Source organism: Quercus suber, unplaced genomic scaffold (genome assembly GCF_002906115.3).
Source record: "Quercus suber isolate HL8 unplaced genomic scaffold, Cork oak 2.0 scaffold_615, whole genome shotgun sequence".
Classification (NCBI taxonomy): domain Eukaryota; kingdom Viridiplantae; phylum Streptophyta; class Magnoliopsida; order Fagales; family Fagaceae; genus Quercus; species Quercus suber.
The window spans coordinates 369,407-393,106 of record NW_027070058.1 but is presented as its reverse complement, the minus strand read 5'-3'; the positions used below and the strand labels follow the sequence as shown (position 1 = coordinate 393,106).

At 33.1% G+C, this 23,700-nt stretch overlaps 1 protein-coding gene, 1 long non-coding RNA gene and 1 other non-coding gene across 3 annotated transcripts; all 3 read left to right on the top strand.

The window, feature by feature from the left end:
• The first annotated feature begins 9,762 nt into the window (after positions 1–9,762).
• On the top strand, positions 9,763–10,780 carry LOC111985656 (uncharacterized). The gene is made up of 2 exons (XM_065765207.1): positions 9,763–9,969; positions 10,101–10,780. The coding sequence occupies exons 1-2, from the start codon at positions 9,882–9,884 to the stop codon at positions 10,490–10,492; spliced, it is 480 nt and encodes a 159-aa protein (XP_065621279.1). The 5' UTR covers positions 9,763–9,881; the 3' UTR covers positions 10,493–10,780.
• A 1,271-nt stretch (positions 10,781–12,051) lies between these two features.
• LOC111985749 (U4 spliceosomal RNA) lies at positions 12,052–12,208 on the top strand. Its single transcript, XR_010625696.1, has one exon. It is a non-coding gene; the product is annotated as a U4 spliceosomal RNA (small nuclear RNA).
• A 2,606-nt stretch (positions 12,209–14,814) lies between these two features.
• On the top strand, positions 14,815–17,653 carry LOC112019409 (uncharacterized). The gene is made up of 3 exons (XR_010625691.1): positions 14,815–15,134; positions 16,882–16,975; positions 17,273–17,653. It is a non-coding gene; the product is annotated as an uncharacterized LOC112019409 (long non-coding RNA).
• Positions 17,654–23,700: the final 6,047 nt, after the last annotated feature.

The following is a 23,700-nucleotide window of genomic DNA, read 5'->3' as shown; positions in this document are numbered from 1 at the left end:
TATTTATATGAGTCTTTGTTTTTAAAAGAAGGCTTCTCTTATCACTCAAGAAGATGAGGTATCTGCTTTCTGCCATCCATTTTCGTTTCTCTCGCTCTCTCTCTCTCTTTAATTTTTTTGGGATTATAGGAAATCTTGTTGGGGGAGTGAAGACCACAATCCGCACTTTAGTCTTATCACCCAATTTATAAACTCATAACTAAAATCTTAGCCCACATATGAAAGCCATCCCATTATCCAACAACATTCATCCTAGAAAGGATATAGCTAAAATTTTCCTTCTATCTCATGAAATAGTAAAAAATGACTATTGGACTAGTATAGATACCTCATTTTGCAACCTTCATTTAATCTCACTATGTACTAAGAACAAAACTGTCATTATATGACAAAAATGCAAATTCATCATTGTAACTATTACATAATTAAGAACTTTTTTAAAATGAATCTATAAGTCTTAATGATATAAAAAATAAAAAAATTAAAATAATAAAAAAAAAACCTCATGTTCTTAAATCTGACCACAGATTTGCAAAATTAAGCATAATCAAGATTTTAACGATTAATGTGCATCTTTGCAATTAAAATCGAACACTTATGATTATCTAATGAATAATGATTGGTTCTCTAAATGATTAATTATAATTGATTATGTGTGTCACAATTCTATTAGTTTAAGCTTAGGATAAGGGTGCACATGCTTAAATAGGATAATTTAATTCTATTTAATTACTTGGTTTTTTTCCTTTTATATTTTTTTTTTTGTAAATTAACTTGGAAATAAGTTTTTTAATTAAATTTAAAAGTTCCTAAATATTCATAACATCTAACCTCGAATAAGCTAAAAATCAGGTCCTAAGTCATATTTATCCTAAAAAATGATCATAAAATCGAAGATAATTGAAACAGATTTATAAAGATCAGACATCTTGGGTCAAACTATGAGTCGATACTTTGAAAAAAAAATTAAAGTGCCAATTAGCACATTAAGAATTCCAATTGACTATTCAATGTCGGGACATAATTGGTTTTTGCCCTTTTCGGGCAAATTATATAGCCTTATGCTCTTCTTCCCAAACTAATTAAGGAAATGTCATTTTTTTTGAAACTCGATTTACTCAAAATCGAGTTAAACTCTATAGTGATGTTTTTAAGGACCTACAGTGGCATTTTTTAACTCGACTTCCATGAAATCAAGTTATAAGTAAAAATATTTCCTATAACTCTATTTCATAGAGGTCGAATTAAAAAATGTCACTATATGTCTTTAAAAATGTCACTATAGGGCTCCAGAATTTTTTTTTAACTCAATTTTGAGTAAGTCGAATTTCAAAAGAGGGATATTTCCTTAATTAATTTGGGAAGGAGGGGGTATAAGGCTATATAATTTGCCCAAAAAGGGTAAAGGGCAATTTTGTCCTTCAATGTCGTGATGCGATTTTTGTTTCTACAGTTTTTTTTATATGAGTACTTTATCCAATCATTATGGGAGAAAAAAAAATACTACAATTGCCCCTCCACAACTCCTAAACTAAAAGACGTAGTGACCAAGAACATCAAGCTGAATTAACCCTAGCCTTCAATAGTCGATTAGTAAACAATAAAGGTCTATTTGGATTGAGGGGAGAGGGAGGCAAAGTAGAGGGAAGTAGAGTAAAGTTGGTTGAAAATATATTAATTTTGAATCAACTCTACTTTACTCTCACTCCCTCTCCCTAAATCCAAACAGACCATTAGTGTCACTCTGCCCAAATTTCTAGAGATCGAGAGGGATATTTGAAGGGATATTCAAGGAGGTGTTGCTTGTGAGTTAGGAACTTGAAGCAACCTTCGACCCTACAAAACAAAAGGTTAGAAACTAAGAAGCAATTGTTAAAGATGTGATATCCAAAACTGTCGTACAACTTTTGTGGACAATCAAACCATTTCTCACAAAATGTACATATTTTAATAGAATATATTAATAGGTGCTTGATTGCACTCGTGAAGGAGGAATACAAAATTAAACCTAAGTGTTTAAGGAGAAATATGCAAAAAGTATTTTAATCAACTGGGTACTACTGCATTGAGAAGTGAAGGAGGATTACAAAATTAAACCTAAGTGTTTAAGGAGAAATACGCAAAAAGTATTTTAATCAATTGGGTACTACTGCATTGGGAAGTAGTAGGGGGGGAAAAAATACACACACACACAAGGTTTGGTTAAAGAGTACGACAGTGATTAAGGTCGACTTTTATTTTATTTTTTATTTTATTGTAATCGATTAAATAGGTGAAGTTGCACATGAGTTAGTTAAAAAAATATTTGTTTATTTGTTTTTGTTGCTTTCTAATGCAGTGAGATCCAATAAATTTCTCTGTAACATAAGTGCTATAACACCCATTAACAAAAGCCATAAACAAATACTCTTTTAATTGAATGTTGTGCGACTCCTTACAGATATTGATTGATTGCAATAAATTAAAAAAACTCAACTTTAATCAATTCACCATATATTAATTTAAGAGAAAGTCTAGACATAAAAAATTTCATACACAATCAATATGGCGTATTGTTAATTAATAGTGATCGGAATAATATTAGTAAAACCTAGTAGTAATGGTTCAATAAGATCAGTAAAAACTTGGTAATTCTTTTAGGAACGTAGCATCTGTATTGCTCCTAAAAGGCCCTTTTGGTTTGGTTACATCTGGGAGCAGAACCTGAGTCATGAAATGACCAGTGAGTCAGAGTCTGAGTCTATGAGTGGTCCATTCGGCAGCAGATGACGTTATCGTTAATGATTTGAACAGTACTGATTGCAAAGCAAAGTACGTATACGCTTAATTAAAGGTGTAGGTCTAATCTTGTATACCTTTTTCCCTTTTAGATGCTACACCGACCATGCAGATGCAGACCGCAGATACCAGAGGCCAGAGGGACACACTGGTAGAGCCATCACATCCATTAGATTGGAGGAGTAGAGTAAAGATAGGGTGATGTGGGATCAGGGCCGTTGGTCTGTACCTTCCTGCCTGCAGGGATAAGATCATAAAAGAAAGATAAAGGGTCTTCAAATTTCGTGCACGCGTGGATACATGCATGTTTAAGTGAGTGAGTACTGATACTGAGTACTGAAGAGTATCATTAGTGAATTTAATGGGTAGTTGAAGTACTTACTGAGTGAGTGAGTGAGTGCGTTGTTTGTAAATTGTCTATCTAGAGATAATAGGACATGGTGAACCGTAGACCTTTGCCACACTCATGAGATTCTAGATAATAAAATTAAACAAAAATAGTAAGGTTATTATGAATAACAAAAACAATAAATTAAATGTCAAATATTATATATATATATATATATTTAAGCTAGATGTAATAAAATTTCAATTTATGCAAGTTTTAATCTCAAATATTTTATTATTAGTCGGACAAAAGGGCCTAGCCCACACAAGCATAAAGCACAATCCAATGTTCAACCATAAACATATGAACTTATATTTTATATTTTTCTTTTTCTATATAAGACTTAAGGATTTTTACTGCTTTAATACCATGTTTATAAGTGAATACATTAAGAGTTAATTTATTATTCACTCTTTAACATTTTTCTAATAATTAGGTCTTAAACAACTAAACAACACCTATGTTGTCACCCATATATGGTAAAGCATTCAAACATAATAAATAGGAGAAAGTACATGATGTGGTGATGAAGTGGAAAACTTTTCCAAGAGATAAACTACTACAGAAGAAACATTTTCCAAATAAACAATGTATTATAATTAAGAGAAGATTACCGATCTAGTGCCAAATAAAAAAAAAAAAAACCTTTGTCCTTGTGCTCTATTTGGTAACAGGGGTGTAGTCAGAAATTTTTATTTAGAATGCCAACTTATGATATTAATTTATTAGTTTATACAAACTTCTATAAACATGCACAAACACAGATACCTATACACACATATAATTTAGTGTGCGTTTGGGAAGCGCGCTTCCCAAACGCACGATTGCGTTTCTTCAGCCTTTTTTTTTGTGCTTTCAGCCGAAACAATTAACTTTTCAATAATGAACAGTGCATTTGTGCACTGTTCATAGACCCACAAATATCACTTTATAACAACTTTTTCATTAAAAATGAGTCTCACAATACTATTCACATATTTAAAAATTATTTTGTTATAATGTTTTCAATTTTCAATTTTTAGTTTTCAGTTTTCAGCTGTATCCAAACGGACCCTTAGTATCCTCATAGTGAGTTCTTAAAATTTTCATTTTTAGTATAAGTTACCATATTATCAATCAAAGTGAGTAAAAAATTTTCAATTAAACTAATGAAATATTCAAAGATATGAATGATCCAAAACAAAAACACATTTTACAATAAAAAATGAATGTGAGAAAGAAAAAAAAAATCTGTAACACTAGACCAATTAAACAATTTTTTTAAAAGAATTATTGGATTAGCTTAAATATTTGGGAAGGCCAAGTTCAATTTTTATAGGCTAATAATTGAAATGTTAAATATTTATATATAGTATTAAAATATTTTTAAAATTTTTGAGGAACCCCACTCATACATGTAGCTCCGCCCCTACTTGGTAAATAAACTTACTACAAAAAAATCCTCTTTAACAACTCAAAACCCTTGAATTGTTCAACCATATAGACGCTCATAGATAATACACTCGCACTTCACTTCTGGAACTTACGACTAACGAACCTCTTGAAGATTTGAACTGCATAGCCGCATCAATGGGGATCCTGTGATTTCAACTTAATCACTTGATTACTTTAACTACATATTGAATATCTTCAAATTTTGAACTCACTGTTTGTATGAGCACATGTCAGGATAAATAGTTAAACACTCTAGCTACTGTTATCTCACTTGCGTGCAGTGGGCGATATGGTCCAACTGAGAGTCTGAAATGAACGACAACATGGTGGAAGGAAATCTCTATTTGCTGCAGACTTTGCCTGCGAGATATACCATCCGTGAGAGTGATTCACAGGTGGTTGTGTCATCGATCGTTGTTGCAGCAAATGACGCCTAGGCTGTGCATGGCTCCTTTTCTCTGCTCAGGTATACAGCAACTTGCACTCAATTGTCGCACCATTGATTTGCCCTTGTGGGACGCTAGGGAAACAGACTTTCTCACTTGCTCGCTCAACATGCAAGCTAGAGGCGGCTTCTCAAATTATGTAACATGTTTTGAAGACCATCAAAAGTTTTATAGAGCAAGTTTTGCACATGATGTATTACTTTCACCTTCTCATAAATAAAAGTATTCGGCGTTTCATTAAAAAAATCTACTCTCTAGATACAACAATATCTAAATGTACGCAAATGAAGTGGGTTTAGTTGGTAAGGTTTGAACACTTTACTCAAAAAGCTTAGGTTTGAGTATTGCTAGACAATTTACAAGTCTAACGTAAATTCTCTCTGAAGCCTATAGTTAGTCCTAGCCTTGGTATGGGTAGCCTTCCCCTCACCTAAACTTCCTTTTACCCAAAAAAAAAAACAAAAAAAATCCAAATGAATACAATGAACTTATTAGAGTAAATAATGAACGAGATAGAGATCAAAGTTTGATATGATTATGACTTACATCCACTTTAAAAATCTATAAAAAAAAGTTTCATCTTTATTTTATGAATTATTTTACAACAGGCCCATTTAGAGTTTACAAATAAATAGAATAACTCTTACGTTAGTTTTTGATATGACAAATGTTTATATATTATATGAATAGTGGAATGTAAAATGTACATTTTAATGCAAAAAAAAAAACTTTTAAAATGGCAATATTTTCCATTTTTTGAGAAAATGTATAATCATTTTTTATCTACACTATATACTTAATTTACATTCCACCATTAATGTTCTTTTTTTTTTTTTTTTGGTTAACCCTTTAAGTGAGTAATAGACTATCCTTAGGGTAAAGTTATAATGTGCAGCAAATTGTAGTAAAACAGCGCAAGTGTCACTGATTGATTGAATCTGGAATAGCTAGTTAGCTGCAATGAAGTGTGTGTTTGGCAAAAATTGTTTTTGTCAATTTATTTTACTATTTAACTTATTTTTGCTACTATTTATGGAGAAGGTATACCATATTTCAATAATACCAACTCAGCATTTGTTTTGGTATTTTTATCCAATAAATGAGTGACACTTGTTTCAAAAAATCACATTAGATTACTCCAATAAATTAATCACAATCTTCCATACTATTGGGAAGATAAATTAATTATTTATTAGAGTAGTCTGATGTGATTTTTTGAAATAAGTGTTACTCGTTTATTGGGTAGGAAATACCAAAATAGATGCTGAATTGGTATTATCGGATATACTTTCTCATATTTATGAGTCTCACTATATTTTTAGTACTATTTATGGGTCTCACTGTACTATTTCAGCTAACTTTTACTTTTATTTACATTGATTTCAGCAAAAAAAATTTAATTTTAGCAAAATAAACGAATTCAAACAGACTTAAAGTTGGAGAGCTTGAATTTTATCATCTCTAATTTTTAGACCATTAACTAAACCACAAAAAAAAAAAAAAAAAGCGCCCATTAAAATTCGACCTCAACTTGTCTAACATTGCATAACAAGGTCTTTTAAAAAAAAAATGATTCAAAAAAAAAAAAAAAAAGGTCTTTTAAAAAATATATACAAATTCCAGTCTGACCTTCCCACTTTTTCCATGCACACCTATACATGAAATATTTATTTATAAAAAAATAAAAACAAAAATTGAATATAGTTCATTGGAAATGCCAGAGATTGAATTGAATTAAAAGAAAGTCATTGCAGTTTTCCTAGGAGGCAGTTAATTTTCCACATCTTGAAGTAATAAAATAAATGAATAAAGGACCTGAGCTGAGAGAGAGAGTCCAAAAGAAATACAGAAAAAGTTAATAGAAATTGGAAAGGTCCAGGCCCACAGCTTTTTTAACCGTTTCTCTTTTTACGTATGTGGAGGGGCAGTATTGTAATTTTGAATATGACAGTGCGTTTTGGATGTCTCTTTATGACTCTTACGGTGATTAGAAGACGCCACCCGTACTTCTAGATAGCAAGTGCGTTTCTCAAACACTATTTTTATTTATTTATTAATTTATATGAGAATTTCCCAAACAGTGCTATTTTCACTATCTGACTCTGTAGAGGTAGAGTAGTTCCGTCCGTACATTTAAACAGTTTAGTCCATCATGCATGCTACCATTGGAAAAATAATGAAAATCTCATCATTTCATGTGACTTTAAAGTAGAAATTGTTGAAGTATGAAACCAGTAGCTAGGCTGCAAACTCCGAATACTAAAGTGGCTCAATAACCTGAAAGAAAGAGAGAAAGATATACTACAAAGAAGTTTTAGCGTTTTCCTTTTTTTTTTTTTTTTTTTTTTCTCCGCATTTGTTGACTTTGGAAAAAGATGTGCGTAGTGCACTGTTCACGCACTGTTCACGTCTTTAATATAAAATGGGTCACTACTATTACACATTTAAAAATTATTTGCTACAGTGTTTGCTAGTTTATCAATTTAGCAACAATAAGTTATCTAAACGGACCAATATATCTCTCAAGGATTCAAGTATGAGAATTAGATGAATGGTTGTGCATACTTTTACTTGGTGTGATTTATTAGTCTCTTTTATAGAGAGTTTGGAATTAGTTTACTTGTTAGATGTTACTATCATCGTGGAAGATATGTGGACTTAATGAAGAGACTAAAATGAATTTCGAAGAATTCATCTCATATCTTGAAATAGTGAATCGTGGTGTAATCGTTCTTATTTGCAAAGAACACCTTAAAGGTGCAGTTTGGCCTCAACGTCTGCGTCTGGAGGCTGCGTTTTCCCCCCCCTTTTTTTTTTTTTTTTTTTTTTGTGGCTGCTTTGTTTGACTTTGGAGGCAAAAAAATCGGTGCATGAACAGTATGTGTACTGTTCACGCACTGTTTATGCACTCTTCATGTAATAAAAAATATTAAAAATGGGTCTCACAGTACTATTTACACATTTAAAAATTATTTTTCTACAGTGTTTTTAGTTTTCAATTTTCAGTTTTAACAACAATAAGTTCAATCCAAATGGACCAAAAATTTACTAAGTGTTCATCCATTGCCTATGGTCTCTTGTCTTTAGATGACCTGTCTTTTACTTAGATGAACTTGCTCCTTCTTGGTACTACTACTTTGATATTTCCTTTTGGACGATGATCTTCTTCTTATTAGACGAAAGCAATTTTCTTGGACAACTCCTATTTTACTTTTTAATTACACATCAAAAATCAAACTAAAATTTATGACCATCAATCCCTGTAAATATAAATGATAAAATATCTTTTAATCAATTAAGGATTGAGAACTTACAAAAAAACAAAAGCAAAAATTATTAATAAGCCTGTCTACATAAAATAAGAAAATTATATATTAGAATTTTATTTAATAGTAAAAAAAATTATCATTAATGGGAAATCATAAAATCAAAATTTATTATATCTATCAAAAATTAAAATTTATCTAAATTTTAGGGATCAAAATTTCTTTTAACATAAATTTATTTAAGATGTTACTCGATTTGTCCCAACAAAAAAAATTTGAATGTATACTTTAGAGCATGAGATAGTTTTGGGAAAGTATATATACAATAATGTTAAATATAATAAATTTTGTTTTTTTGAGAATGAAATATAATAATATTCATAATTATTGGTATAATTACTTTAACATTGGGGTCATGGTAAAGGCTACCCTTATGATAATGGTTAATAATCCATTTTAAGAAAGTTTTAATATAACTTTGATGAGAAATGGAAAAAATTGTCAAAATATTAATTTTTTTTTCTTTTTTCATACAAATTTTTTTTAAATGAATTATTAACTATTATCCTAAAAGTATCCGTTAGCATTTCTCAATTTGTTATACCACTTTTATTGAAATATAATAAAACAGTTAAAAAAATCAATTGTATAATTTTTTTCTATAAAAACCTTTTAAAAGTATCTACTGTACAAAATATGAATGCCCTTGGGTATCAGTAAACAAAATTCTATTTTTATTAGTATCAATCAAATTATCTTAGAAGTTGTGAAAATTTTCAAACCATATCAATATACCTTTCTTTTATATATATATATATATATATATATTCTTTTATTAGTAGTTTGTAATTATCCAATTACCCAAAATAGCCCCATTTTTTTACTTAAAAATCTTTCCAATTTGGAGTCATTTATGCATCCTCATGCTCCCCGGGACCCTCCTATTGATTTTAATTAACTTCGTCATCTAAAACAAACTACAATTACTCCTATTTGTCTTTATTTTTTCCTTTAAATGGTAAACAAGGACAACAAAATCACTTTTTCAATCGCAAAAATAAGACATCCTAGGAAGTTAAAGAAAATCCAATTCCTTTATTATTATTATTTTTTTGCTGAGAAAGAAAATTCAATTCCATTAATTGGTGCTGCAGCAAGCATTTTAATTTCCTAGTGATTAAAGGTAACTTGGGTTACTACTAGCTGTCACTACAGATTATTTCAGTCAAGTCACCTAAACATTATCAAATGGTCAATTCAGTCATTCACAAACCACCTAAAGTCAGTGCACCAGTTTCCCAAAACGACCAAGAAAACACATTTTCCTACTGAAAACGTTTTTTAATTGGTGAGCATGCCATGGCTTCAGAGAAATGTCTCTTCTACAGGAAACAGACTTCAATTCTGTCTACTATATAAATACTGTACCCATTAATTCTCTTCTATCTATCAAACCACCCGAATGATCCAATCCTTTTAAAGCTTCTCCTGTTCTTCTTTCTCAACAATTCTTCACTGTAACATACATCAGATTCAGAAGTAAATATTTTCACAGACTTATCACAACTTATGGCCCCAATAACCTATCTACTCGGCCTGAAAGTCGCTGTCACTGTGGTTTTCATCTTTTCTATCACAATTCTACCTCCCAAATCAGGTAAAGCAAAACCAGCCCATTTCAGTAAAAAAAACTGTTTAAAGCTTTTACTTCATGTTCACACTAGAAAAAAAGAAAAAAGAAAAAAAATCCAAAGTGCATGCATCTTTCAAATTAATTGTATTGTCTCATTTTATGTTCTATATATATGAAAGCTTTCCTTTCCCCTTTTCATTTCTTTCTTGATCTCACTGCTCTCTATCTTTGCCATTATGAATTTATCACTAGACTCTGCTACATCTTCCATTTCACTGTTGTTGGTGTTGCTTGTTTCTTGTGGTTTTGGCATGCAGTTGAATCATTGTCTTCTGGCTATGGTGAGACTATAAAGCAAACGGAAATGGTGTTGGGATCAAAGCCACCTGGTTGTGTCAACAAGTGCTTAAATTGCAGACCTTGCATGGCTACTCTAGTTATTCCTCACCAAAGGAATGGTTTCAGTGCAAAAACTCGGGGAGAAGATGATAGCTACTATCTCCTCTCTTGGAAATGCAGATGTGGAAATAAGCTCTATCAACCATGATCTCATATTCTCATTCACTGATCACCATTAGTTAATTTCTCTATGTAGAAACCTTTTTTTTACAATTATTTTTAAGAGAGGTCCATCTAGTTTTAAACCTCTCTCTTCTTGTGTAGACGTGCAATATTTGATTCTAAAAGTATCTTAACCTTAAAGAGACACTACCAGCAGTGAGTATTACTGGAAGATCGAAAAGAAATCAGTGTTAAGGTGGTTGTTCTCACTCTGTAATGGTGTGCTGTGAAAAAAAATATGTAATTAAATATTAGAATTAGCAATGATTCTGATTTCTGATGTGCACTGTGCAACACTGCAACATCCACTTCTTCAAGCTTTTTTTAAAAAATAAATAATAAAAAATTGGGTATGTGAGAGATTTTTATTGCTTTTAGGATTCTCATTATTAAACGTGCATTGAGATGTTCCATGTACAAGATATGTCTATGTACTCAAAAACAGAAACTTATTTAGCAGCAAGAATCTTTTTGCTTTGGCAATAGACAGTTTCCACTAGTTTCAGCTACGAGTGTCCTTCTAGTTCTAGTTTTACGATCTATCATGGAAACAGTCCCTATATATATATATATATATATGCATGTATCTCAATCTCTCTCTCATTATTGATCAGAGATGGGACCAGCTTTTAATAAAAGAAGAGCATAAATGGAGACGTCATGTTTCGACGACCTGATTATGATTTCCATCTATAATATTAGTGGGTACATGCATACGCATCAAAGAGAAGCTGCTTTTGCCTCGTGTGGTTGCCTTTGAATCCACGAGTAGAGTAGCTTTCCTCCTAAAAAAATACCGCTTTCTTGAAGTCAGAATTGTTTGACATGTCTACAGAATTTTTGAATAATTAAGAAATTGTTTTATTATTATTATTATTATATATCAATGTGATCATGTGCCTCTTTGGCCCAGCTTATTTGTTTTATATTTTTTTTGTCCCAGTTTTTTATTTTTTATTTTTTAATCTCACATCTAACATAAAACTTACTAAAAATTATAATTTTTAATAAATAGTATACAAATATGCTAACAAAAATAAACTATTTCCAAACACGTTCCTATAATTCCAAAACAACCAAACCTCTATAGTTTAAGATATACTAACATTGGTTTCCCGAAAAAGCGATACACTAACATTCAAATTTTTCATCTCATGAATGTGTGAAATGTGAAAACTATATAAAGGTCAATATATCCTAATAAATTTATTTTCTAACCAATTAAAAAAGTTATATTATAAAACATTTTAATACAGTACACGAAGTGACGAATTCAGACATTTTAAATTTAAATATCAATATTTTTTTAAATCCATAAAAGTTAAAACAACACACACACATTTATATCAACATGATGCATTTCATTTTTTTATTTTATATAAGAAAAACTCATGAGTCAGTTTATATAATTCAAAACAAATATTTTTTTAATAAGTCATGTGTAATGTTCCTATAGATTATATTAATCACAATCAACATTCTTTAAAAAGTGTAAATAAAATATTTTTTGTTAAATAGATTAAAGATTAGACATTAGAGTATAATATCTTTGCACTTGGGGCAATGACACAGTCCGTGAGGTTCTAACCGAGATGCGTTTATTGCTGGTTGAAAACTATTTCCAAACATAAGAGTATAATAATAGTTTTAGAAAACATCATATGTATATTAAACAATTAATTTTAGATAAATTAGAAGGAAAAGTTAACGGATGCCTTAATAGGAAAAGAATAAAATGATAGGTTTAGCAAATATTTTTAGAAACTTTTTATGCAGAAAGAAAAAAAAGTAATTAACTTTTTTAATAACTTTTTATATTTCCAATAAAAGTAGAAAAAATTTTCTAAATAGTTAAACAACAAATGCCCTAAAGATATTCATTAGTATGACCTTTAATTAAATAATATATTTTATTTTATATTGGCATAAAATATACAAAGTAACATAAGAGATATATAACAATAACAATACCAAATGAAATTATTTATTTATTTATTGATGAAATGGTATAACATAAAAGATATGCATACACACACAAAAAATACAAGGAATTTACTGTGTTTTGACTATTGTATAGTGCATAAGCTAATTGGTTTTAGAAATTCTCTAATTCTCTAAAGAACCAAATAAAATCAATGGATTTCAAATCCAAATTTTGCCATCCAAACACAATCTAAGCTCATTTGGTAGATTTTGGAAGAGTCTGATATAGATGAGAAATATATCTTTTATTCAACAAGTTAGTGAGACTTTTGGTGCAATTCAACTAATGCATTGCGTAATGCGTACTTCTCATGATTTAATGGACTCGCAAGCATTCCAAACTTATTGACAAGGCTATTCACGTTCTTCAAATAAATTGCTGAAATGCCCTTTTATGTTCTTCAATCCACAACTCCGATATATTCTCCAAGAAAAAGTACACATAAACTTGGTCCACAAGTTTTTTTTTGAGAAGAACTTGGTCCATAAGTTGAGCTTGGTTATTTATTTATTTATATATATATATATATATATTAGGGATCCGTTTGGATACAACTTATTTTTGCTGAAAGTGAAAACTGAAAACTGAAAATATTGTAACAAAATAATTTTTAAATGTCATTTTTAATATTTTTTTAACCCATGAACAGTGCTAAATAGTGCTCAATAGCAATACTGTTGTCCCCTAAAGCAGAAATGCGTGCAGGGAAAAAAAAAGTAAAATGCAAAACGTGCATTTCATCCGGATCCAAACCCTCACTAGATGTGAAAGGACAGTTTGTCATATGATTGTTATAAGTTATAACCTTAAAAAGGTAAATATTAGTACATACTACTTATTGTGCATATACATTTTTGGCACTGAAATCGTGACTATTTAAATTCTTTTTTTTTTTTGAAATAATCATGATTTTAGTGCAAAAAATGTGTATGCATATATGTTTGTGTGCAACAAGTAGTGTGGATTGTGAAATAAACACCACCCTAACCTTAAATATAGAGAAAGACATGTGTCTAAAGTAAGGTCATTAATAGAAGAGAATCTGACTACAACGTAGTACTATAATGGTGTATAAAGTATAAACCTTAATGGGAAATGCTAATGAATGCCCTTAGGGCATTGGTTAATAATTCATTTAAAGAAAATTTTTGTGGAAAAAAAAAACAATTAATGTTTTGACAGTTTTTTTCAATTTCCATAAAAGTAGTATCAAAACTTTCCTAAAATTGATTGTTAACCAATGTCTTAAAGGCATTCGTTAGCATGACCCTAACAGTGTATAAAATCTATTTTTCCCATTACATTCTTATGTTTGAATAAATTTTTTTTTCTTCTAACATTCTCCACTTAGTTGATCCGGTTTCATTAAGGTGGTGAAATCATTTTTCATTTTTGGCCCCGTTGGGGTTTAGTGTGAGTGTGAAGTACTCCATGTCAAGTAGTAGTGAAAAAGTGATGAGGATTCTCGAGTCTAGTGTGAATGTGAAGTCCACTTCAAGAAATAGTGAAAAATAGTGAGACTAATTTATATATTTTAACCTATAACGAAATAAGTTTTTGAATTAAAGCATGAATGTCTATTAAATACCTCTTTGAATTGTTAATTTTCATAACAAAAATGGTATCAAAATAAGTGTCCACGCAACTGCCCAAATTAAAAGTATGTAGTTGAATTCCAATGTGTAGTGATATACTCAATTTAGCACTTCTATACCCAAATTTGTGACCAACTATTACATATGGAATAGAAATTTCTTTCACTTATTTCTCTCGGTAATCTATTATCAACAGCCTCTTTCCAACTCAATTTGCTGTGTGTAAGGGAATATTTTATTCTATATTTATGGCTTGCCTCAAACAAAGGAGAGAACAAACATAAAGATTTTTATAGATATTTATGGTATTTCCTATGGCAACAAGGGTTATGAATTATGGTCAACAAAAAATATGAATTGCAAAATATATTGGTCAAAGTTTTATGATGACCTTATCATATGCAAATCATTTTTCTGTAACTTAGTTACGTAAGCTAGTAACCAAGTGGGGCATTAAGGTGATTAAAAATATGATAAAATTGGTTTGGTTGGGACGATATTGACCTTATGGTTTACTTGTCTAGAGTCAATCTTAGCATACACTTTTGTCCTTGGATGACCCCACAAAAAATAGATGGGAAAACCCCAAGTTGGCTGAAAATTTCTTAGGATTTAAAAAAAAAAACCAAAAAAAACAAAGTTTGTTTTTGTAAGCCTGCATCCACTATAAGCCCAACCCAAAACCCACTACAGAAACAAAACTCCTTTGCTATAAAACCCCAAACAATTATACAAAACATAAACTCCTCCAAGCTCCCAGAACCAAGAATAAAAAAGAAAAAAAAAAAAAAAAGATTCTACTAGTTTCCCCAAAAATGGAAACTCTCTCTCTCTTTCACTCACATTCACACACAAGTTCCATTCTGTACACTCATAAACCACTCACAACCACAAACCAGGCCTTCCCTCTCTTCCTCCTCCCCTGCACCCGTTATCACTCCACCAATCACCTCTTCTCCTCTTCGCTTCATCTCCACCGTCCATCCCCCTTCGTCCTTGCCACGCGTCCGCCACCCCGGGTCCTCCCCCAGACTCCGACCCGCCCCAAGGTTCGGATTCACTCTTTACATTTCCATAGGGTTTGTTTGTGCGTATGTGCTTTTAAATCTTTTTATAGACTTCTTATCACAATTCATATCCCAATCTGTGCTGCCAAACGCTGCGTTAATTGGATTTGTTTTGAGTTTTTTTATCTGATTTATTTTGAGCTGTAAAAAAATTGAGGCTTTTTACTTTTTAACCAAGTTGAAAGCATTAGTGGGAAATTGAATTGGTTTAGAAGATTATAGAAATTTAGTTACTCTGAGGATTTTGGGCTTTTGAGTTACCAACATATGTAAGATATAAGCTCATATTACACCTGGTGTGACTTTCAATGTTACACTATTAATTAATAACTTTCAATTGGATTTCCATGCTTGCAAAATTCGCAGATGATTAGATATCAGTCTATGAAAATATGTAAATTTCAAAAAAAAAAAAAAAAAATTGGCACTTTAAAATTGTACACAAAATATGAGTTTATGGATTAGAATTAAATAATGTTTGAGTAAAGTGTTTGATTAAATTGAAATTTGGCGTGCATGTTAAGAACAAAGAGAATGCCTAATCCAACACTTGAATTATGTTTTAGTTTTATTTTATTGGCTAGAGGCGAGTTCAAAGGGCTTTTCTTTAAAAAAGTTCCCTAAATTATCAAAAATTAAAAATTAAAAATTAAAGTGGCTTAACGCTGAGTGCACTTTGTGGCATATGATATTTGGCCTCTAGTTTTTTTGGTACCAAAAAAGAAAAGAAGAGAGGAAAAAAGGGAATGAATTTTGAAAAAAAAAATATTAGGAATTGATACCAAGGCATGCTTTCCACGCCAAATGCATCAGTGTGGGGCTGCATGTAGCACGCATGTTGAAAGCACCCATCATTGTGAATTGAAAGTATTTTCCTTTGGCTTCACAATTAATAGTTTTTTTTTACACAAGCTCATTCTTACTTAGTTGGAAGGTCTGAGAAGCTCTTTTTTGTTGTCTCCAATTCCTCTAGAACTTGTCTTGTTTGAATGCAGATTTGCATATTGAAACCACCTTGAATTGATTACAACTCTGTTATTTGGTTAAAGAAAATAATGTTTAGCTTTGAGTAACATCTGGTTGCATGTACCAATGGCTCAATTATGTTTTAAATATAGCAAAAAGTTGTACTATTTTACACTCATGCTCATCCAACAACATAGTCAAAACTATATCGTCTATATCTGTTTGGGTCTATTTATTTGCTCAAGCATTGTTTATGATTTCGAGTACTCTTTTGGAGGTGCGCTTGCAGCAGGGTGCAATTTGCTCCATGGATTTTCAAAAATTTTCCAATTATGTCCCTACATCTGCTCATACTATCTAAGACTTTTGTGTTACAAGGAAGAATATCTATGTATTTATTAATGATCTCTTTAGGCATAATGGATATTAAATTTTTAATTTTGAACAAAGTAGTTGATTAGTGCAATGATACTTGTAACAAATTTGATCAAACTAAAGATGCCATCACAGAACAAATTTGATCACACTAAAGAAGCCATCACAGATTTTGGAGATGTGGTTCTTCTGCCTCAATTTTGGTGATGGGATCATCATCAATTTCGTCTTTTCCTAAATGAAAACATGGAGGATGAATTTGAACATTTTAAAATTTATACTATTTGTGGATCACAAATAAATGAGAATGTTAAAGACAGACATCGATTTGTGGATGGTATTTCCAAAATATCAAAAAGATTGATGCATGTAAATGTATGATTCTCAGGTTGGGAACTGGGAAGTATTTGGTTGATGTCTTTTCCCCTGGCTGCTGTGGGATAAACCTCTTCCTCCCTCCACTCTGTCCATTTTCCTCCTGTGTAACTGTGTTCTATCTCCTTGTGAAATAAATATTTTCTCTCATGTAGTGGATTTTTTTTTTTTTTAAATACTCTTATGTAATGATATTGGTTAAACTGTTAGAGATGTTAAAATTTTGCTTGTATAAATACTTAATGTTGTTTTTTTTTAATAGAATAATGACTAGATGGCCTTGATGATATGAGCTTGTTAGATGTTGTAAATCATTTCTTTTTTGTATGGATTACGTTATAGTTATGTTTTTGAAGTGCCTGAAGTTTGGTACTCACTCAACTCTTTTCATCCTTTGGGAACAGGACTTGCAGCATCTTTGTCCAAATTTCAAGACAGAGTACAGATCTTCTTAGCAGTTCTTTTCTGGATGTCTTTATTCTTCTGGGCTTCAGCATGGGATGGGAGAGATAGACCAAACAAGGGAGGATTTAGAAGATAACCTAGTAAGCTTTCATCTTGTATATTATTACTTATTAGGTTAGGGGAATAGGATTAGAATATACATCAAGCAGGAAGTATTTGAATTAGAAAAATGAATAAACTTGGGTGAGATTATAATATTAAATTTAAAATGCTGTAATTATTGCAGTCAATATGATAATTCGTCAATGACTGTTGGTTCTTTTTATGCTGCATGGAAAACATGAGAAATAAACAGAGTTACTGACGTGTTTAAATTTTTATATCCTTGTGAAGCCAGCCCCTTAAAGCACATTAAAACAATGTGTTAAATTCACGGAGGTCCCTGAAGTTTGTAAGTTTTTCAATTTGGTTAAGCAAGCTCAAAGTTAGGTATATTAATAGTAAATTTTTTATGAAGTTATCTTTATAATGACCATAGATAATCCCCGCTCCCTCCATTGACTATGGAATTATCAACAGGGAGATGCCTTAAATGTTATTGCTTCTCTCCTAAACTCCTCTTTTTTCCCTCTTGGATAATTATTTATAAATAAATAAATAAAAGACCATGGATTGAATGTCCCATCTTGTAATGAATTCTTATTCCAGATTTAATTTTGTCTGAGGACTTTTCTGAATGATGCCTTTGAATATTTTTGGCATGGTTATCCTAGAACGGCTATTAAGAATTTGTTAATTTTGTTTTAAGAGAATTGTCTAGAAGTTCATACAAAACTTACAGAGAACCGATTAATGTCAACATTGTATTCTTCTATCAAAAAAATAAAAGAAGCATTTGAGCAAAGTTAAATTAAAATGACAATTCTTGCTAAATTTTGGGAAAGTGGAGGCTAGACAGGTACTTCAAGAATCTAAAGGTTTGGCCAATGAAATTACCCTTAATTTTCTTACTGAAACCTTACAAAATAAGTTGTCAATGGAAAATCTCAATTTATCCATGATGAGAGGTAGCAGCGAGCCACAGTTAGTGTCTTTTTTTTTTTTTTTTTTTTTTTTTTTTTTTTTTTATAGATAATAAGAGTTTTATTGATGAAAAAGAACAATGTGTTTACGATTGTAAACTCACTGCCCTTGAAACAAATACAATCAAATCATAAGGAAAATCTAATAGAGATAAGGAAATCAAACAAGGAACTACAATGCGTAAGACTCCAAATACGAGGCCACTCAAACAAAGTCCTAGCAAGCAAGTTCTTCAACATAACTATAGGTCTCTCAATGTCCTCAAAAGTTCGGGCATTGCGTTTCTTCCATACTAACCACATAAGGCATGCTGATACCATATTCCAAACCTTTGAAGAGTAAGTTCCCAACGAATTCCTCCAAGCAAAAAGAAGAGAAACAATAGTATCCGGTATCACCCACTGAACCATAAACATAATAAGAACTTCACTCCACAAAGCAGATGCAAACTTACAATGAAGCAAAAGGTGATCTACAGTTTCCTCATCACACCTACATAGACAACACCAATTAACAATGGGCAAGTTCTTCTTGATAAGGTTATCTATTGTAAGAATCCCACCCCTAGTAGCAGTCGATAAAAAGAAAGATACCCTTTTAGGTACCTTTACATACCAAATGCTCTGCCAAGGAAAAGAAATAGAAAGGGCTTTTAATAAAGCAATATAAAAGGATTGCACATCAAAAACACCACTGCGATTCAATTGCCAAATCAAGATATCCTCACCCTTCCCACTAGGTATCTTGGTAGAGGCATGCTCATAGAAAGAATAAAATCTCCGCAACTCCCATTCATTAAAATTGCGACGGAAAAGGAATTTCCAACTTCTACCTCCCCCGTCTGGTGCAAAAATAACCATGTTAGAAATCATAGCTTCCTGATCCACAGCACAGGCAAACAATTCCGAGTATAATTCTTTCAAAGGAATAGGACCACTCCAAGGGTCGTGCCAGAACCGAATACGATTGCCCTCTCCCATTGCATACACCATATGACCGAAAAAATTGTCTGCACCTTTCCTAATATTCTTCCATAACCCACAACCATGAGTCCTTCTCACAACTCTAGTGCACCAACCTCCACTACCCTCTCCATATTTGGTGGCTATTAATTGACGCCATAAATGGGTAGCTTCCTTTCCAAACCGCCAAAGCCACTTCCCAAGTAGAGCTTGGTTAAAAAGCCCAATCTTCCGAATCCTCAAACCCCCTACCTCCATCGGCCAAACAACCTTATCCCAAGCAACAAGCGAATATTTGAAAACTTCATTAGAATTCCACCAAAGGAAATTCCTCTAAATCCTCTCTAGTCTGTCTGCTATGTGTTGTGGAATTGTAAGCAATGATAGATAATAAGTTGGGAGACTTGATAAAGTACTCTTCAATAAAGTAAGCCTACCTCCTTTTGACAAATACAACCGCTTCTAACCAGAGAGCTTTTTCTCCACCCTTTCTAAAATAGGATTCCAAATCGAAGCATCCTTAAAATGAGCCCCAAGAGGCATTCCCAAATAAGACATAGACAAATGACCAACCTTACAACATAAAATACGAGCCAAAGCATCCAAATTCCCAACCTCACAAACTGGCACAATTTCACTCTTGCCAACATTTACTTTTAAGCCTGTAATAGTTTCAAAAAAGATCAACACCATCCGTATATATAATAATTGTTCCCTAGAAGCATCACCAAAAAGAATAGTATCATCAGCAAACGGAAAATGAGAAATAGGCAAACCTCCTTATGCATTGGGGCTTGCCTGGAACCCCCTAAAAAAGTCGCCCTCTTTTGTCCTCTTCAATAACCTACTTAGCACCTCCATCACCAACAAGAACAAAAGTGGAGATAAAGGATCTTCTTGACGAAGACCACGCAAGCTACCAAAACAATCAGCCAGGGACCCATTAATAAGCACTGAGAAACAAATTGTAGTGATACAAGCCTTCATCCACCTCCCCCACTTCTCCCTAGAACCCATCCTCTCCATAAGGTAAAACAAAGCATTCCAATTTACGTGATCATAAGCCTTCTCTATATCCAACTTAATAATTACACCCGGAGCACCATTCTTCAATCTACTATCCAAACATTCATTTGCTATGAGAATAGAGTCAAGAATCTGTCTGCCCCCAACAAAGGCATTCTGGTAGTTGGATATAAGTTTGTCCAATACGCTTCGAAGCCTATAGGCCAACACTTTTGACAAAAGTTTGTAGAAACTTCCCACAAGGCTAATAGGCCGAAAATCTTTAATATTGATAGCATTAATTTTCTTAGGTATCAAACACAGAAAAGTAGCATTTAGAGATTTCTCAAAGATGCATTGGCTATGAAAGTCTGCAAAAAAAGCCATAACATCCTCTTCAATTACACACCAACACTTTTGAAAGAAAGCTATGGTAAAGCCATCAGGACCAGGAGTCTTATCACTCTCGTCCTCCCTAAGAGCTGCAATGATCTCCTCCCTATCAAACTCCCTTTCAAGAGAAAACCTATCAGACTCATCCAAACTAGTAAAATCTAACCCATCAACAATAGGCCTCCAATCTTCAGGTTCTTGATAAAGACTCTTATAAAACCCCACCACCTGATCCTGAATATTTGATTCAATTTCATACATAATGCCATCAACCTCCACACCCCTCATAGTATTAGCTCGTCTATGTGAATTAGCAAGCCTGTGGAAAAACCTATTATTATTGTCCCCCTTTTTTAAGAACAAAGCCCTTGATTTCTGCCTCCAAGAAATCTCTTCCAAAGAAGCTAAAAACTCGATCTCTGCTTTAATCTCTATTTTTCTTGCTTTGTCTGCCGTAGTCAGCTCTTGCATCCCTTCTCTCATATCAAGATCCAACAGCTTAGACAACAAACATTTTTTTTTCTAAAATGCACATCCCCAAAAACATGTTTATTCCAGCACTTCAAGTCTTTTTTAAGAGCCTTGAATTTACATGCTAGAACATAACTAGGGGATCCCTCAAAATGATAACCATTCCAGTAGCACCTAACTAGATCCACAAAACCCTCCACTTTAAGCCACAAATTCTCAAATTTAAAGGGACTTTTCCCCCTCGCCATGTCTCCTGCCTCCACTAGAATAGGACAATGATTTGAAACCACACGAGGGAGAGGCCTTTGAATCACATCCGAAAAGTGTTCTTCCTAATCAACTGAAATCAAAACTTTATCTATACAAGACATAGAAGGGTTCACTGAATCCCTAAACCACGTATACTCACCCCCGACTAAAGGAAGATCAACCAAAAAATTCCTCTTGATAAAGTCCGAAAAATTGAACATGGCTGGACTAAACGAATTACAACCAAGACATTCTGCCGGGTATCTAATTATGTTGAAATCACCAAAAACACACCAAGCTGAACTCCATCTCACTCTCACACTATCAAGCTCTGCCCATAGCATCCCTCAAACCAGCATCATTGGGGCCATAAACTCCCGTACATATCCAAACAAAACCATCTGCCACCCCCTTCAACAAGACCAAAACAGAAAAGCTACCCACCACACAATCAATTTTCTCATACACCCTTGTGTCCTAGATCACTAGAATACCTCCCGCTGTGTGAATGGCATCTAATGCCACCCAATCTACAAAAAGCTACCCCAAAGACTTTTCACTGCAGCAGGGTTGATACAGTCTAGTTTGGTTTCCTGAAAACACACAACCTCACTTCCATTCCTTGAGTAAGTTCTTCACAGTATCTCTCTTATGAGGATTGTTAAATCCTCTCACATTCCAAGATAAAAGTCTCAAATTCATGGACAACCATCAAAGCCTAACCCATTGAACTTCATAATCTCCCTGGTTCGTTTACTAGCTTGCTCATCATAATTAAATGTAGAAATTAAATTCCGTAATTCCCTCATACCTTTTTTAGAGGAAGAAGTAGTGCAATGAAGACTACCTGCCGCAGCTTGTTTCTCCCACACTTTCTCAAGTCGTTGGAAAAATTCAACACACTGCCTCTCAAAGGAATCGATGGGGAAACCCACCCACTTACCAAAGCCCTTAGCCTTCTTACTTACCCAAGCCGAAGGTTCCAAATCATACTCTACAGAGATGTCAACTGGGTCATCTACCTCTGTCATTAACACCAAACCCCCATTGGGATCCCATTAAGCCAAAGGTACATTTCCATCAGCTGCCAATCCTCCTCGTCCTTATTAGACCCCGTGGTATTGACCCAATTCAACAACAGCGTCTCTTCTTCGAAAGAATCGAAACCAACTCAGAAATAAGAGAAAACCAGTTTTGTTCCAATAGAGACTGATGGCAAGACACCTCGGCAATCTTCACTGGCGTCGTCGAACACCCCGCATTGGAAGAATTCACAGTATCGGTGAAGCTAGGATGACCATCGGAGTTCGAAACACACGAAACCTCCACAGCCCCACTAATCGGACAGTCTGTCACTGAGTCATCGGCAAATGAGACAGTGCAAGGAACCCCCACCTCGGCGTCGCTGCCTGGGTAACCCATTAGAACAAAAACCTCCTACACCGCCATCTAGGAACCCCCATTGGAAGTTGAAAGAGCCTGTTTCATCTTGCTGGTACCTAGCGTTGACTTCTTGACACAGACATGGGAGCCCGATCCTTCACCTCGCTCACAATATCGTGACAAGCCTTGTGATTTCAAGTGATTTGAGTCACCAGTTTGATTCTGATTAGTTTTGGCCAAAAGGTCATCTTGGGCTTGCTTAATAGGCCCACCATGTGCTTGCTTAACAGGCTCGAGTTTAGTAGGTGCTAAAACGTCCTTGACAGACTTGGGTTGAACAAAATTGGCCCACTTCACCACACGTTGGCCCTTACCGTCAAGGTCAGTAGATATATTTAAAGAAAAATGGGCCTTAGTCCACTTAAAAGAAGATGCACGCATTGGCTTTCTAGATACGAGGTGAGTTAAGATATTTGTTTTTGGAATAAAATCAAATCCCCCAAATCCCTCCTTCTGATTTAACGTGCCAGCAAGTTTAGAAACTGCCTCTCCAAATCTAAATCACTTCCTAATTTCACGTGACCATTAATATCTTTCCAAACATGGTTCCTTGGATTACTGATGGGTTTTACAAACCTACCACCGCCGACAGCTACCTCCTTCCCCGGCCTAGAAACAGGTTTTCCTAAGAAAAAATCACTTAACTACCTTTCAAGAAAAGCCCAGCCACCCTTATGAAAACCTTCTGGAACATGCAAACAACCACGTCTAGCCCCATTATGATACTCAGATATTTCCACAAAAAAACCACCCTTATTCAGCCTACTAGAGCACTCCAAAATTTTATAATTCTCATGAAACCATTTGAAAAAAATGTTGCT

What these genes read in the sequence shown, in the direction of transcription:
- LOC111985656 (XM_065765207.1), top strand. Translation starts at nt 9,882, where the DNA reads ATGGCCCCAATAACCTATCTACTCGGCCTGAAAGTCGCTGTCACTGTG. An exon ending in AATTCTACCTCCCAAATCAG is followed by an intron (nt 9,970 to 10,100) that starts GTAAAGCAAAAC and finishes TGTATTGTCTCA; the next exon opens with TTTTATGTTCTATATATATG.